The 13,254-nt window shown below is 32.3% G+C and overlaps 1 protein-coding gene and 1 long non-coding RNA gene across 3 annotated transcripts; one reads left to right on the top strand and one right to left on the bottom strand.

Moving 5' to 3' along the window:
- Positions 1 to 317: 317 nt before the first annotated feature.
- LOC124847905 (glycerophosphodiester phosphodiesterase GDPDL3-like) lies at positions 318 to 5,339 on the bottom strand. Of its 2 annotated transcripts, none has more exons than XM_047325496.2 (9): positions 4,870 to 5,339; positions 3,933 to 4,226; positions 3,251 to 3,372; positions 2,617 to 3,121; positions 2,486 to 2,524; positions 2,054 to 2,338; positions 1,695 to 1,825; positions 1,110 to 1,581; positions 318 to 702 (listed from the first exon to the last, which is right to left on the bottom strand). In XM_047325496.2, exons 1-9 carry the CDS (start codon positions 4,979 to 4,981, stop codon positions 512 to 514), a joined length of 2,151 nt encoding a protein of 716 aa, XP_047181452.2. In that variant the 5' UTR covers positions 4,982 to 5,339; the 3' UTR covers positions 318 to 511. The 2 variants fall into 2 exon arrangements, with proteins under 2 accessions (XP_047181452.2, XP_087947491.1); XM_088091365.1 differs by lacking the exon at positions 4,870 to 5,339 and adding an exon at positions 4,345 to 4,414.
- On the top strand, positions 4,902 to 5,687 carry LOC148198589 (uncharacterized). The gene is made up of 2 exons (XR_015779702.1): positions 4,902 to 5,036; positions 5,333 to 5,687. It is a non-coding gene; the product is annotated as an uncharacterized LOC148198589 (long non-coding RNA).
- The last annotated feature ends 7,567 nt before the right edge of the window (positions 5,688 to 13,254 follow it).

Genomic DNA, 13,254 nt, shown 5'->3' on the forward strand with positions numbered 1-13,254 from the left:
CTATTAAAGATGATCAATTAATTATTTCTTTTAGACTTCGATGAAGAGTTATCATACACAATAGTTAGAAGTTGAGGCACAAGTGAGTTTAAATACTTCTCATACAAAGAAATCCTTTCACTCCCTTTCCAACTATGGAATCCACAACACTTAGTTTTTATTGTTCACTTTTCTTCATGTTTTTTTTTCACCTTTTAATTAGTCTTCTAAGATAAAACTTGAAACAAATTTACTTTTGACAATATTTAAGATGGTAATTGATCTTATATGTCACTCGACGTCATCAAAACACTCATAGTGAACCATAGGTCTGTCTCTATTAAAGATGATCAATTAATTATTTCTTTTAGACTTCGATGGAGAGTTATCATACACAATAGTTAGAAGTTGAGGCACAAGTGAGTTTAAATACTTCTCATACAAAGAAATCATTTCACTCCCTTTCCAACTATGGAATCCACAACACTCATTTTTATTGTTCACTTTTCTTCATGCTTTAATGGGGCTGGAGCTACCGCAGCCCCTTTTGGAGGGACCAATAAGCACTGGGCAAAGGTGCCTCTGTAACATTACTATCGATCAAGACTGGAGATGGAGGGGGAAGTGGTGGAAGGAACAACTCAAAAATCTGTCGATAAAGCTTGCCAGGTTCAATAGGGCTCATGTAAGGTGCTTTCTTGCAATGCTTTAAGCACAAGTTCCCTGTAACAAGTAGAACAATAATCAAATCAACAATGAGAGCATAATTGATTCTACAAACATTTATTAGTGTTGAGTATATCCAGAAAGAGGTTCATGGGGAGACACAAACATCAATAACATATGAGTCCAACCATATAAAGTATTGACACCACTTTTTACCCAAAATTTTAAGGCAATGGGTTAATGGGTCTTTCATCTTTATACAGTGTTCTACTTTCTCATTTCCATCCCATGTGAGACTTAGACTCACACTTGGATTCCCAACAATTAAATCTTTTCCATAATTTCATAGACCAAGTAGACTTTGAGCATTCAAGTTGTACCAACACAAAGAAAGAACCAAGTGATGTCAATTTTCCAAAATCCTTGTTCAAGAAGCAAATGTTGATAGAAAAGGTTGAACTTACTCCTGTATCTGTCAGCTGTCTTGGGGAAGTCAGTAATGATGCCATTGACCTTGGTTCCAATGACAAATGAATTTATCTCAATAGATGCATCAGAGTAGTAGTCCCATGCTTGAGATACAAATTCATTGCTGAAAGTTTCTACATAAACTCGGAGCTTAGCTGACTTCAGCTTTGCCACAATGTTTGTAGCGTTAACTAAAAAGGCTTCAGTTTCAGGAAAAACAGACTTCTTTCCTATTACCACAGAATCAGCAAATCTTTTGATGTCCTTAATAGCCGTTTCAGAAGCATCGCCAATGTTCTCATCAACCTTGTAAACCCTTTCAAATTTGGATTTATCTAATATTTTAAGCACAGAGCTATGAGTTGACTGAATCATAACTTTGTGTGATCTTGGTTTTGTTTTGTTTAGAGCATCAAGGACTGCAGTGATCACATTTAAATTCTGCTTCTCTGCCAGATATGCAGCATTCTGAAAACAGAATGAACGAAAATGGTATTAATTAAGCATAAAAGGAGTAAATCAAGGTGGACCATTCTTTAAAATAGTGAAATATAATCCAATATAGAGGTGGAAGATCTCACCTCTATGCCGATCAAGATGCGAGAGCCTTCAGTCAAGGACAAAAACTCAGACAAGGTTATCAGCTTTCCTTGATTTTGCAATTTTGGATTTCGGAACAGTCTGAATTTCTCGTAAGGTTTCAATATTGAGGCTGCATTAAAAAGCAAATAACAGAAAAAATGAGGGACGTAGAAATTTTTTGAGAACCAATTGCATTTTTTTGTTTTCTTCCTCCCGCTACCTTTCCTAGTACTTTGACCGAATAGATTACTCAAATTGCAAACCAAAACATGTTTGGCATTGAAGAGCATGCCATAGAAACATTAAAAAACAATACCACAGCTAATCAAGAAACATTCAAAAACATCATTCAACTTACGAGTCAATGTTTTTATCTCATCCCATGTCAAGCTGAATGTATATATGCCTCTGGTATTTTTGATCTCCTGAATAGTTGTAGCACGGGTAGTGAAGTTTGTTTGAGCAACCGTTGTGCTCTCTAAAAGGTCTACAGAGCTTAAGCAAAAGGGTGTTCCATCCTTGGACATTTGAACAGGACAGTCAAGTACATCTGCCCCATCTGATTTAGCTTTGTTATATGCAAGGTCAGTGCAAGCAGGAGTATCTCCACTTGCTCCATATTTTGTAATAACCAAAGTGTCCACTTTATCATGAAAGATATCAAAGAAGAAACAAATCAATAAGGACAACTTAAATATTGTGTTCCCTGACTAACACTCTCAATACAAGCCATAACTTGTTAACTACAAAATGATCTAACAAATCGGTAGATAGAGCTAATAAACTATACCTTGTTTAGTGGGATTTTCCCCTAGGCCAGAAAAGCAATCTGCAGTAAGAGATGAGATTTTAGAATCTGAATGGGATGCTGATTACAATTATAAATGTTTAGAATTCTTATACAAAGGAAACAAAACTTACTTATTGCTGCAGATGGAGTAACTGGAAAGTCAGACAACACACCATCAACAGAGAAATCACTAACATTAAAGAATGATAGACACTCAGCCACAGGATCATAACTGAAATTGTAGCTAAATGGAACATCATTGATAAGGTCTGATACAAAAACTTGCAACTTTTTTTTGTGAGCATCTGAGACAAGAGAGGTATGTGGTTGCAGAGAAAGGCTCGAGTCTACAGGCCATATATAGCCCTTGGGAACAAGAATTCCTGAAGCAAATTTCTTGATTTGTGCAAGATTTTGCAGGAGTTTACCATAAGATTGATTGGTTGTAGGTTCAATCTCAGACTGCTCTAGAACCCTGAAGATCAAGCTGGTTGTTCCAGGACTGAAACTTGATTTAACTCTTTTTAAGAAATCCACATCAGGTGATGAAATGTAACTGACAGGTACTTTTTTATGAATGAGAGATTGTAGAAATTTTTCTACACTCAAATTTTGTTGCTTGAAGAACGAATCATGCTGCATTGTATTTCAAAATGCAAAATTAATCAACAACAGATATTAAATTGCATACGTTTAAGATCTGCTTTGGAACAAAGAATGTATTCCAGTTCAAGGAAAGGACACGATTACTCTTTTTCCAGTTACCTGAATATTTAACCACAGGCCTGTAGATGGCGATTTTATCAAGTTAGCTACTTCGTGAACATGGAGAATGGGAAGCTTGTTGCCATCGAACTTAGGAGTCCGAGAGTAAACTCCCTGAACAACTGTTTCAATAACAAGATGATTATCATAATATAATATAACAAATAGGAGCAAGGACAGTGAACATATTTCCCAGTTCTGACATGTTATGATCAAAGGCAAGCACCAACAACAAATTCCATGAATAAGACCCTGAATTTAGCCTCTGAAATTGGCATTACCAATCAATTTGCTTCTATAATTTGCCATCAATTTGGTTGCCAACAATTATCAAATCAGTCAATCAGTCCTTGAATTAGACAAATATTAGCCGATTTGCTTCCTAATGTTAGGAATCAAATTGACTAATAATGCCAAAAATTGAAAACTAGAATACTTTTTTGTAATGTCAAGAACAAAATGAATTGATAGTTGTTGAAGTCAAGAACTGAATTTCCACCATGTTGCCAACCAATTCAGGGACTAGATTGATGCTTTCTACTGTGTTTCATGGTTGAGTATTCAATGCCACCACTTACCCCACCTTATCTTTGGAAAAAATGTCTTACTTGATAAAAAAGATATACACATCATCCAAACCAGAAAACAAAAATACTAAGGTCTTGAGATAGATCAAACTCACGAGAAACATTTGCTAGTTCTTTGAAGTTGTAGTCTACAGAAAACCATCCCCGGGATGAGACCCCATTAACAAAGTAATCCTTTTGCTTGTCTTGGTAAACAACTGAAATATCAGTGGCATTGTCCAGCTTTAGGTCTGGGAAACAAATCCCATTGCCATCCTTTGTTAATTGCACATCACACCATAGAATCACATCTGGGTTACTAGTGTTAAGTGCCAAATTATAGGCAAGTGAACTTGAATCTGGAAATATCCCTGAAAACCCTCCACGTGCTATGACCACTGGTGGAGATCCTGCATAGCAAACGAATTGATATGAAATACAAATGATTTGCTTTTAAAGTTTATCAAGAAGTAAGACAAAAATTCGGGTGCTTTTATGTATACAAGTTAATGCACAAGAGATGAAAACCTATTGAGAAGTTAGCACCATTAACTTCTACATCATTATCTGTAGTACATTGCATGACTTGTCTCTCTGCTATAACTAATTTATTGTTTCCTGACTCACTTTGTAAATGTTAAACTTCTATAGATGAATTGAATTCATTGTCATAATTATTGATTCAAGAGTTCAAATTTCTATTTATTGTCAGCCAATCGGAAATCGAATGTTAGGTAAGAATTTTAAGGTAGTTATTCTAAAATCAAACTTATTATGTTTCACAATTGTGATTGAATGACAGTGTGAGTGAATACACTATTTAATCTCAAATTAATAAAATAGCATGGTTTACTTCTTATTTTCTTTGAGATAGAACAACTGCTAACTATTCATTGCTACGATAATTGCAGTAACAAGACTCGAAAAGGTTGTCCTAAAAGGGTTGAAATAATCAGTTCACTAAAACAAGAGTAAAAAAGATAAGAGAACTAACAAATAAGAAGATAAGTAGGGACCATAGGACTATAAAGGGAAGAAGAAATAGAAACACACCACGCAATGTTTTCCAACCACTTGGTGGTCCTGCTGAAGAAACCAGTGCTACCAATGAGTACTGCAGAATGAGTATAGCAAGTACACTGGAGAGAGCCATGAAGTGCCGCATGAATTTCAAATCTTACCCAGAAAATTCTTTTCTGGGATATACAACTTTTAAGGAGGTACAGATTATTATGCAAGTTCTGAGAAAGATAGCCAAAAATGAGTGAACTTGAACTGTTCAACCAGAAGAACTAGGCTATGATGAACTAGAATTGTTCAACTATAGAGGAATATTAATAGGCATAAGGCAACACCCTTTAGTCACCCCTGGCTTCTTCAATGATAAAATCTACTTAGAAGTCAGGGTCAACCATACAGCTATTTTTCAAGCTTATATGTGTCTGTATGCAATGACTTTTTCTTTGTTATAAATTCTCACACGGTTTTTGAAACTTTCGTGCAAATGGCACAAAAGTTATGCAGGACTTGTAACCTTTCATCTGCAATGGTTGAAATAAATAATAGCAAATTGATGAGAATGTGTATTGACAGAGAGAAGATGAGTAGAAAAATACACAAAGAAAGGTGAGAGATACAGAGAAAGATGGAAAAGAAAAAGGGTCAGATAACTAGTTTTGTAGCACTGTCCTGTCTATGGCTGCTGCTAGCTAACATTGCTGTGTTTATGTCTGCATTTAATGACACTGCTGCATGTCTTCGTCTGTAACAAATGAAACAGATCCTAGAAATTTCATCCAAATGTTATTTTATTTTTAATGTGTTTTCCTTCATAAAGTTTCATATGCCAGAAATTTATTTCGATTTGCAAATTTATGTCATTTTTTGAAGAGCAGGTTATCATACTAAAAAATTGAATTAAATGCATTTTAGTTCCCTAATATTTGGTAAAAAGTCGTGTTATATATTGAAAATAAATTATTTTCGTTATTTTATTTTTATAAATAGTTAGTTTTATTATCTTCAACTCCAAATCTGATGATAATTATTTACAGCTTACACATTTGATGAAATTAAACCAAATTGATTAAGTGATTAATTTTTCTATTATTAATTATGTCATACGATTTAATTTTTTTATTTTCGTATTATTTAATTTATACGAATTAGGTACGAAAATATGTTATTTACACATTTTAACGGAATAATTATTTTTTTCTGCAAATCTTGCTTTTTTTGTGAAAATAAAAATTAATTGATTTAAATTTTTTATTTTTGATAAATATTTAATTCAAACCGAACTCTAAATACTCCTAGTTGGAAGAAGAAAAACTAACCATAATTATCAACAAAAATCTTCCCCATAACTTTTATATTATTATCTTTCATACTCAATTTGGAATGTGTTACTAGTAAGTTACATAGAAATTGAGTTACTTTGTCAAAGTTAGTATATATCAATATAATTACCAAACTAACATAAAATTTTACACTAATTTTAAAAGTGACCGATATTAAAAATATGATTAACATGGAAAGATACAATTTCTTTAATATTAATTATTTTAATTCTAAATTGTAAACCCTAATATTATTTACACAAATTATGGAATATTGTTATTTAGTAGAGTCAAATCTCTACTATCCCACGTAGATGTGAGTACTATATGCATCATAATTTTTTAATGTATATACCGAATGTTGCACTTTACATTTTTTTTAATATGCATCATATTTTTTAATGTATATGCCGAATGTTGCACTCCACATTATTTTAATAAATATATAAGTGGTTGTGAAATAAAATGGTTTGCGACATTCCATAGAACGTGATAGGCATAAATAAACATTTTTATTAGGTTTCAAATTAGGCTGTATTCATGAAGGAAGTATGTTCTTATGATTTAAGATATTCGAGCATAATTTTAAAAATTGATAGAACAGAAAAGTGCAGGTAGTGTTGTTCTGAAAGGAAATGCTACCACGTTTGCTTCACTTGGTCAATCCAATAATAAACTTATATGTGTGTAGCAAATTGACCTAGTCAAATATAAAGAGTACTTATGATATTTTTAAACTTTGAATGTCACATGTAATAGCAGTATTAAGAGGTAGTCGCAGCATTAATATTACGGAAGAAATTCATTTCTGATTAAGGGAATATATTGATGGATTTTTTTTTTCATTAGATACCATAAGAATAAATTATGAATAAATTAATATTATGTTTAACCTAAAATTTTAATATAATAAGTTTATGAATTTTTTATTTTATAAAATATTAATTTTTTTTAATGAAAAGCTTGAATTTATACTTGAATTTCTAATAATTCATCCATGAAAGATGTTCTTTTTATATTTCTTATCGAACATAAACATTCTAAACCATGCGTTGACTTTCGTATCCTACAACAATAGGACACTTGCATGAAATTTCAGGAAGATTTTTTTTTTTTTTTTACTTTGACACAATTAACATATCTTTTAAGAAATTCATTAAAAATATATAACACTAATACAACATGAACTTAACCCACATTAGATATAAGTATTATTTTTAACTCAAAAAGTTTTAAGAGAATAAATTTATAGATTTTTTTTTTCAATTTTTTTATTTCTACTTAATATATAAAACTTAAATTCACATTAAATGTTCAACAATAAAAAGTAAAAGTGAGAGTGTGACATCCCAATCACATAGTATAAAAAGAAAACCACAATGGTTATTTTCACCTATACACAAAGGATAACAAATTTGAGGTATATCTAGTCAAGACAAAAAATGGTAGCTTTTTAGCTTCGGTTCTAAATTAAGGCAAGTTCTTTTGCCTCGTTCATAGCAACCGTGATAGTAAAGGGGGTCTTTTTTCCTTGGTTTTGTTTGCAACCGAGGTGGTAGAAGGTATTTTAAATAAATTTGTTTTCAATTTTTTGTTTACTGCTTGGGTTATTGCCTCGGTTTAGGGGAACTGAGGCAGTACATAGGGGTCTTGATAGTGGTTCTGCGTTCACTCGAGATCGTAAAGGGTATTTTTCTTAACTTTCTTTTTCATTTACTGCTTCGGTTTATTCAATAAATAAAGGAGGTATTTTTGCCTCGGTTCTGTCTACAATTGAGGCGGTAGAGCATATTTTATATAAACTTTATTTTTTGTTTACTACTTTAGTATATGGAGGAGTTATCACATATTCAATAAAATATAACAATTAACAAGACCGTGAAAAATAAAATTGCATTATATAGTCCTGTGAAAATGGGTTAAAACTCGCGAGTCGACCCGGCCCACCACCGGTTCAAGCCAGGTTAGGTTTGAAAAAAAAGTAATTTTTTTATACGAGCCAATTTTCAACCCGACCCATTAGAACTCGGCTCACCCGGGTTAAACCCATGGTGAACCGGGTTGGCTCACCAACCCACTTAATTTAATTTAATTACTTATCACTTTGTATTTCAATATTATTAGTTAATACTTTTTTATTGTATTGTAGATGGATAAAAAAAAGATGTTTCAAGAGAGCAAAATATCATGGATTTATCCATTCAAGACTCTAATCTTATAAATGGATAAGTAACACAAAAAATTATTAATATTAGGAACTTATTTGTTCACTTTTTGTGTTTACTTTTGGATTATATGATATTTTTTTATTTTGAATTGTTGTTGGAGTTAAACATCATTTCAGAGTAAAATTTATTTAGATTTGAACTATAAAAGTTTTGTAATTTTTTTTTGGATTTGAAAAAAAAAGACTTGTAATTAAGTGAGACAGTGAGCCAACCCGTTTAACCCATTAATCTATGGTGGGTCACACTAGTGCAAAAAGGACTTTAGACGTCTGTTATTTTGGGCTTTTAATTAACGTCTGATCTCTGTCTGACGTCTATATGGGTGACGTTAATGAGACGTCGGACCCTTTAGGTTAGACGTCTCTATAGACGTCCGACCTATATAGGTCTGACGTCTATATAGACGTCCGATCCATATAGGTTAGACGTCTCTGAGGTTGCTCCTGACTCATGGTGATTCGAGTTTACAACTTTATATTTTATTTGAAGAGAATGTATTGTACATTTTTTTATTGGATGATTTTAAAAACGTAGTGGAGGGAATTGGAGGAGTACAAAACACAAGAAAGTGCCGCCATAGAACGCCGCCTAAAGACACGAGAATAACTACATCAAAACCCAACGAAAACGCATTTTAATCGGTTCAAATAAAAGATAATGCATCAAAGAGTGATGTAATCAGAGTAAAATTAATTTAAAACGGTGCAAAAGTGATAAAACGAACCTGAAAAGCGTAACCCGTAGAGAGAAAACGCGACGAAGATGATGAACAATGAGTGCGCATAACGGCTGTCTCGCGTTCACGGTGTTTTAATGCCAAAATTTAGACGTCGGTACCCCCAATTAACAGACGTCTAAAGTGCTTCAGAAGTCAGAGTGGTGGAATCTGACGTCTAAATGGAGTCAAAAAGTGACTTTTTAAATTTCTGGATTTAAGGTTTAGACGTCGGTTCCCCCAATTAACAGACGTCTAAAGTGCTTTAGAATTCGGAGTGGCGGGATCAGACATCTAAATGGAGTCAAAAAGTGACTTTTTAAATTTCTGGATTTAGGGTTTAGACGACAGTTCCCCCAATTAACAGATGTCTAAAGTGCTTCAGAAGTCGGAGTGGCGGGATCAGACGTCTAAATGGAGTCAAAAAGTGACTTTTTAAATTTCTTGGTTTAGGGTTTAGACGTCGGTTCCCCCAATTAACAGACGTCTAAAGTGCTTCAGAAGTCAGTTCCCTCCATAACAGACGTCTAAATAGAATAAAAAATTATTTTTTTTTTAACTTTTTCGTTTAGTTTTGGCATCTATTTAGGGGGGCCGACGTATATGAGTATTTAGACGTCAGGCCCTTCCGTTACCGACGTCTAAATAGTTGTTTTATTTACAAAAAATGCTACCGATCATTTTTTACGTTGGATATTTGAGGGTCATACGACTAAAGGGTGACGTTAAAGGTCTTTTTTGCCCTAGTGTCATGCCGAGTTCAATTTTTTTCGGCTCATTAATAAGTGAGCCGGATTGGGTCAGGTTACCCATTTTGACAACATTATACAAAACATAACTACAAATTTAACTGTATATACAAGCCAAGACAAAACTATATATTGAGCAACTAATCTAAGGAGTATTAAACATCTGTTGATCCTTCATCAAAAGCTTGCTCTGCCGAAACATCATCATCCTCTGCTCACACTCACCAGATGATCATTACCAAAGAGAAAATCAACGCATACGAACAAACAACATAGAACACATAAGAAGGTAAGCTAAAGATAAAACAATTCAACATGGTAAAATTAAATTCCATCATATATCATACTTTGCACATAGTAAACAAAATATCTTAATCATACCATAGACCTAAACTTAGCCATTCGAATATAATATAAATGTCGAGTCATGACCGGTTCTGCACTTGTGTGGTGGAACAACTAACCCACTCAAAGCTACCACACAAGGTTAGTCTGTTAAAACATCGTTTGACAACTGAAGAAAGGCCCCTAGGCTAGGATCTCCTAATACTTACTTGCACGACATGACTCATCTCTCTCTAATTGAGCATGGATGATCATTAGAGTGTCAAGATAACCCCCATATCAAGCTTCTTACATTTATACTAACAACATTCGATAGAATCACGAAGAATTCTCCTTAGAACCCTTTCAACCTCAAACCCCATACCATCATATGTTACAAACATACCTCTGAGTAATAAAACATCATACCATATACATGAAAACACATAATATAAATGGAAAGCAAAAACAACCAAACAACCTCAATTCACCACTATGTCAAAAAAGGCTTTTTATACTTGTTAAAAAAATACTTTTTAAACCAGCTTTCGAGCAAGTATAAATGTAGGGGTATAGAAAGTTTTCGCTTTTCCATACCTGCCTACTTTGAACATGTATAAAAGTTTGACTTTTTAACACCTTTTATTCGAAGAACAGGTATAAAAAATCACATTAACTTTTATACCTGTTGGTGTTGAACCAATATAAAAATGTCGTTTTTTTAATATTTAATTCATATGTTCTACTATCGATATCTAGACCTGCATAAAATTTATTCCCAGAATAATCGATATTGTTTCTATTATGAATATACATCAAAATAGTTCCTCAATGTAATATTTTTACCTAACAAAGTTCGTAAATATGTTTCTTATAACGTAGTTACACTTAAAATGATTCCTAAACTCAAAATGTAAAATTGAATACATCTAATCATTTACAAAATGTTAAAAGAAATCCAGCTCACTGCTCCCGAATATCCTTTATGACATGTTACTCCATTGGAGACGTATCTTTCTTCTTCTTCTTCAACATCCACCATCCTCGAACATCCTAGTCAATGGCTTCCGAGAAGGTTTGTTGTGATGTTGGCAGCAACAACCAAGGAAATTGTTCCCAAGAAATCTCTCCCACCAAATCGAACATGGGAAAAGAACTAGCTAGAAGAATTGTGTTGAGATCTTATCTACGTAAAAATGGCAGAAGAAAAGTTGCAAGTAACACTGTCAAATCATTGCCTAGCAGGTTAAGTAAAGTTTCTCCCCAAGAAGATTAAGCAAAATAATTTATAGATAGGTAAGTCACACACTTTCCAAAGTGTATAATTCAATATTGTAATAATAGATTATGACTAGTTAATTTCTTATTAAGAGTAATTACATATTAACATAGATTTTTTTATAACATTTTTATATTATATATATATATATATATATATATAGTCTTTTCATTAGTTTAAAATATGTCAGCATATGAAATAACAAATAAATAATAAATTAATAAAAAAATATACATATGTTATGTCAAAATATTGTAAAAAAAATATATTAAAATATATTTGTTTTCAATTATTTATGATTCATAGCATGGATTATAAATATATAAGTTCTAGATATTCCTCAAGTTGATTCAAGGATAAAGAGCTTTACAAAATTTGAAGTTTTGAATCATACCCATTTTCTTTGTGGTACCTTTTTCATTTGTAATCACATGAGAAAATGTCACTCAATACAATTCATCCATGAAGCCAAAACTTACTTTCATATTTCTTTTAGAAGCTAGTCATAAATGTACTGGTAAATTATAATAGAATATTGGAAACTTAATAATCAATGGAAGCCGGTAAGATAACTTTAGATAGAATAACCAAACAAGTCACATAACCATTCACAGAAACATAAGCAATGCCAAGACTGTATAAAAAAGTGAACACAATAAATATCAAAGAAAAATCAATTTGATTGACAGAAGAACAAAACCAAAAGCCATCAATACAGAATTGTCAGGTAAGGTAACTAATACTGTCTAATATTAATCTGAAAAATCAGCAAACCCTATAGTATATTAAAAAAGCAGTGACTTCAGTTAGCTTCAGAGGACTACAGAACGTCATTAGTATTGACATAATTAACAGAACTGCAATACCTTCATACTGAAGGTCGTGATTCTAATTATAGTTTGGTAAAACAGATATAAAAATACTTCAGTAGTGGTTATTGTTTAAACATAGTATTTCAAATAGTGACAGAAAAAACATGCATACTTTCACTATTATCAACGGGAGAACTGGCTTCATAGTTCATATATTCTAATTATAATATTCTACAACCATTTGTCTGCAACTCTTTTTAAACAAGCAAAACTTATATAGGACATTATGATATTTGTTTGCTTATTGTTTTCCTATTTCATTCAATCACTCCATTCAATTAAATTTTATGTTTTATGTTTTAATACACCTAAAACTCATTGAAAATAACTTCTTTCTGATGTCACCTTTTGCAAAATACTTCAGTAGTGGTTATTGTTTAAACATAGTATTTCAAATAGTGACAGAAAAAACATGCATACTTTCACTATTATCAACGGGAGAACTGGCTTCATAGTTCATATATTCTAATTATAATATTCTACAACCATTTGTCTGCAACTCTTTTTAAACAAGCAAAACTTATATAGGACATTATGATATTTGTTTGCTTATTGTTTTCCTATTTCATTCAATCACTCCATTCAATTAAATTTTATGTTTTATGTTTTAATACACCTAAAACTCATTGAAAATAACTTCTTTCTGATGTCACCTTTTGCAAAACAAAGCCTCCCACCAAATCAATTCTCACAACATCTTTTGCTTCAGGAATAACTTCATTGTTGAAGCCATAAAGGGTCTCTATGGCATTCTTTGACTCAGAAACCTACAAGCAAATCAAGAAAAGATTTCTTCAATTTTTGAACTAGTGTAAAATTAGCTTTCCCCAAAAGATAAAAAAAAACATGGATTCAGATGATTACTGAGTTTGTAAGAACAACAATTAAGTCATCTTGAAAGTACTCAAACAGATAACAGTGCACTATAGCTT

This window comes from Vigna umbellata, chromosome 5 (genome assembly GCF_029865625.1).
Source record: "Vigna umbellata cultivar VRB3 chromosome 5, Vumbellata_1.0, whole genome shotgun sequence".
NCBI classification, from domain to species: domain Eukaryota; kingdom Viridiplantae; phylum Streptophyta; class Magnoliopsida; order Fabales; family Fabaceae; genus Vigna; species Vigna umbellata.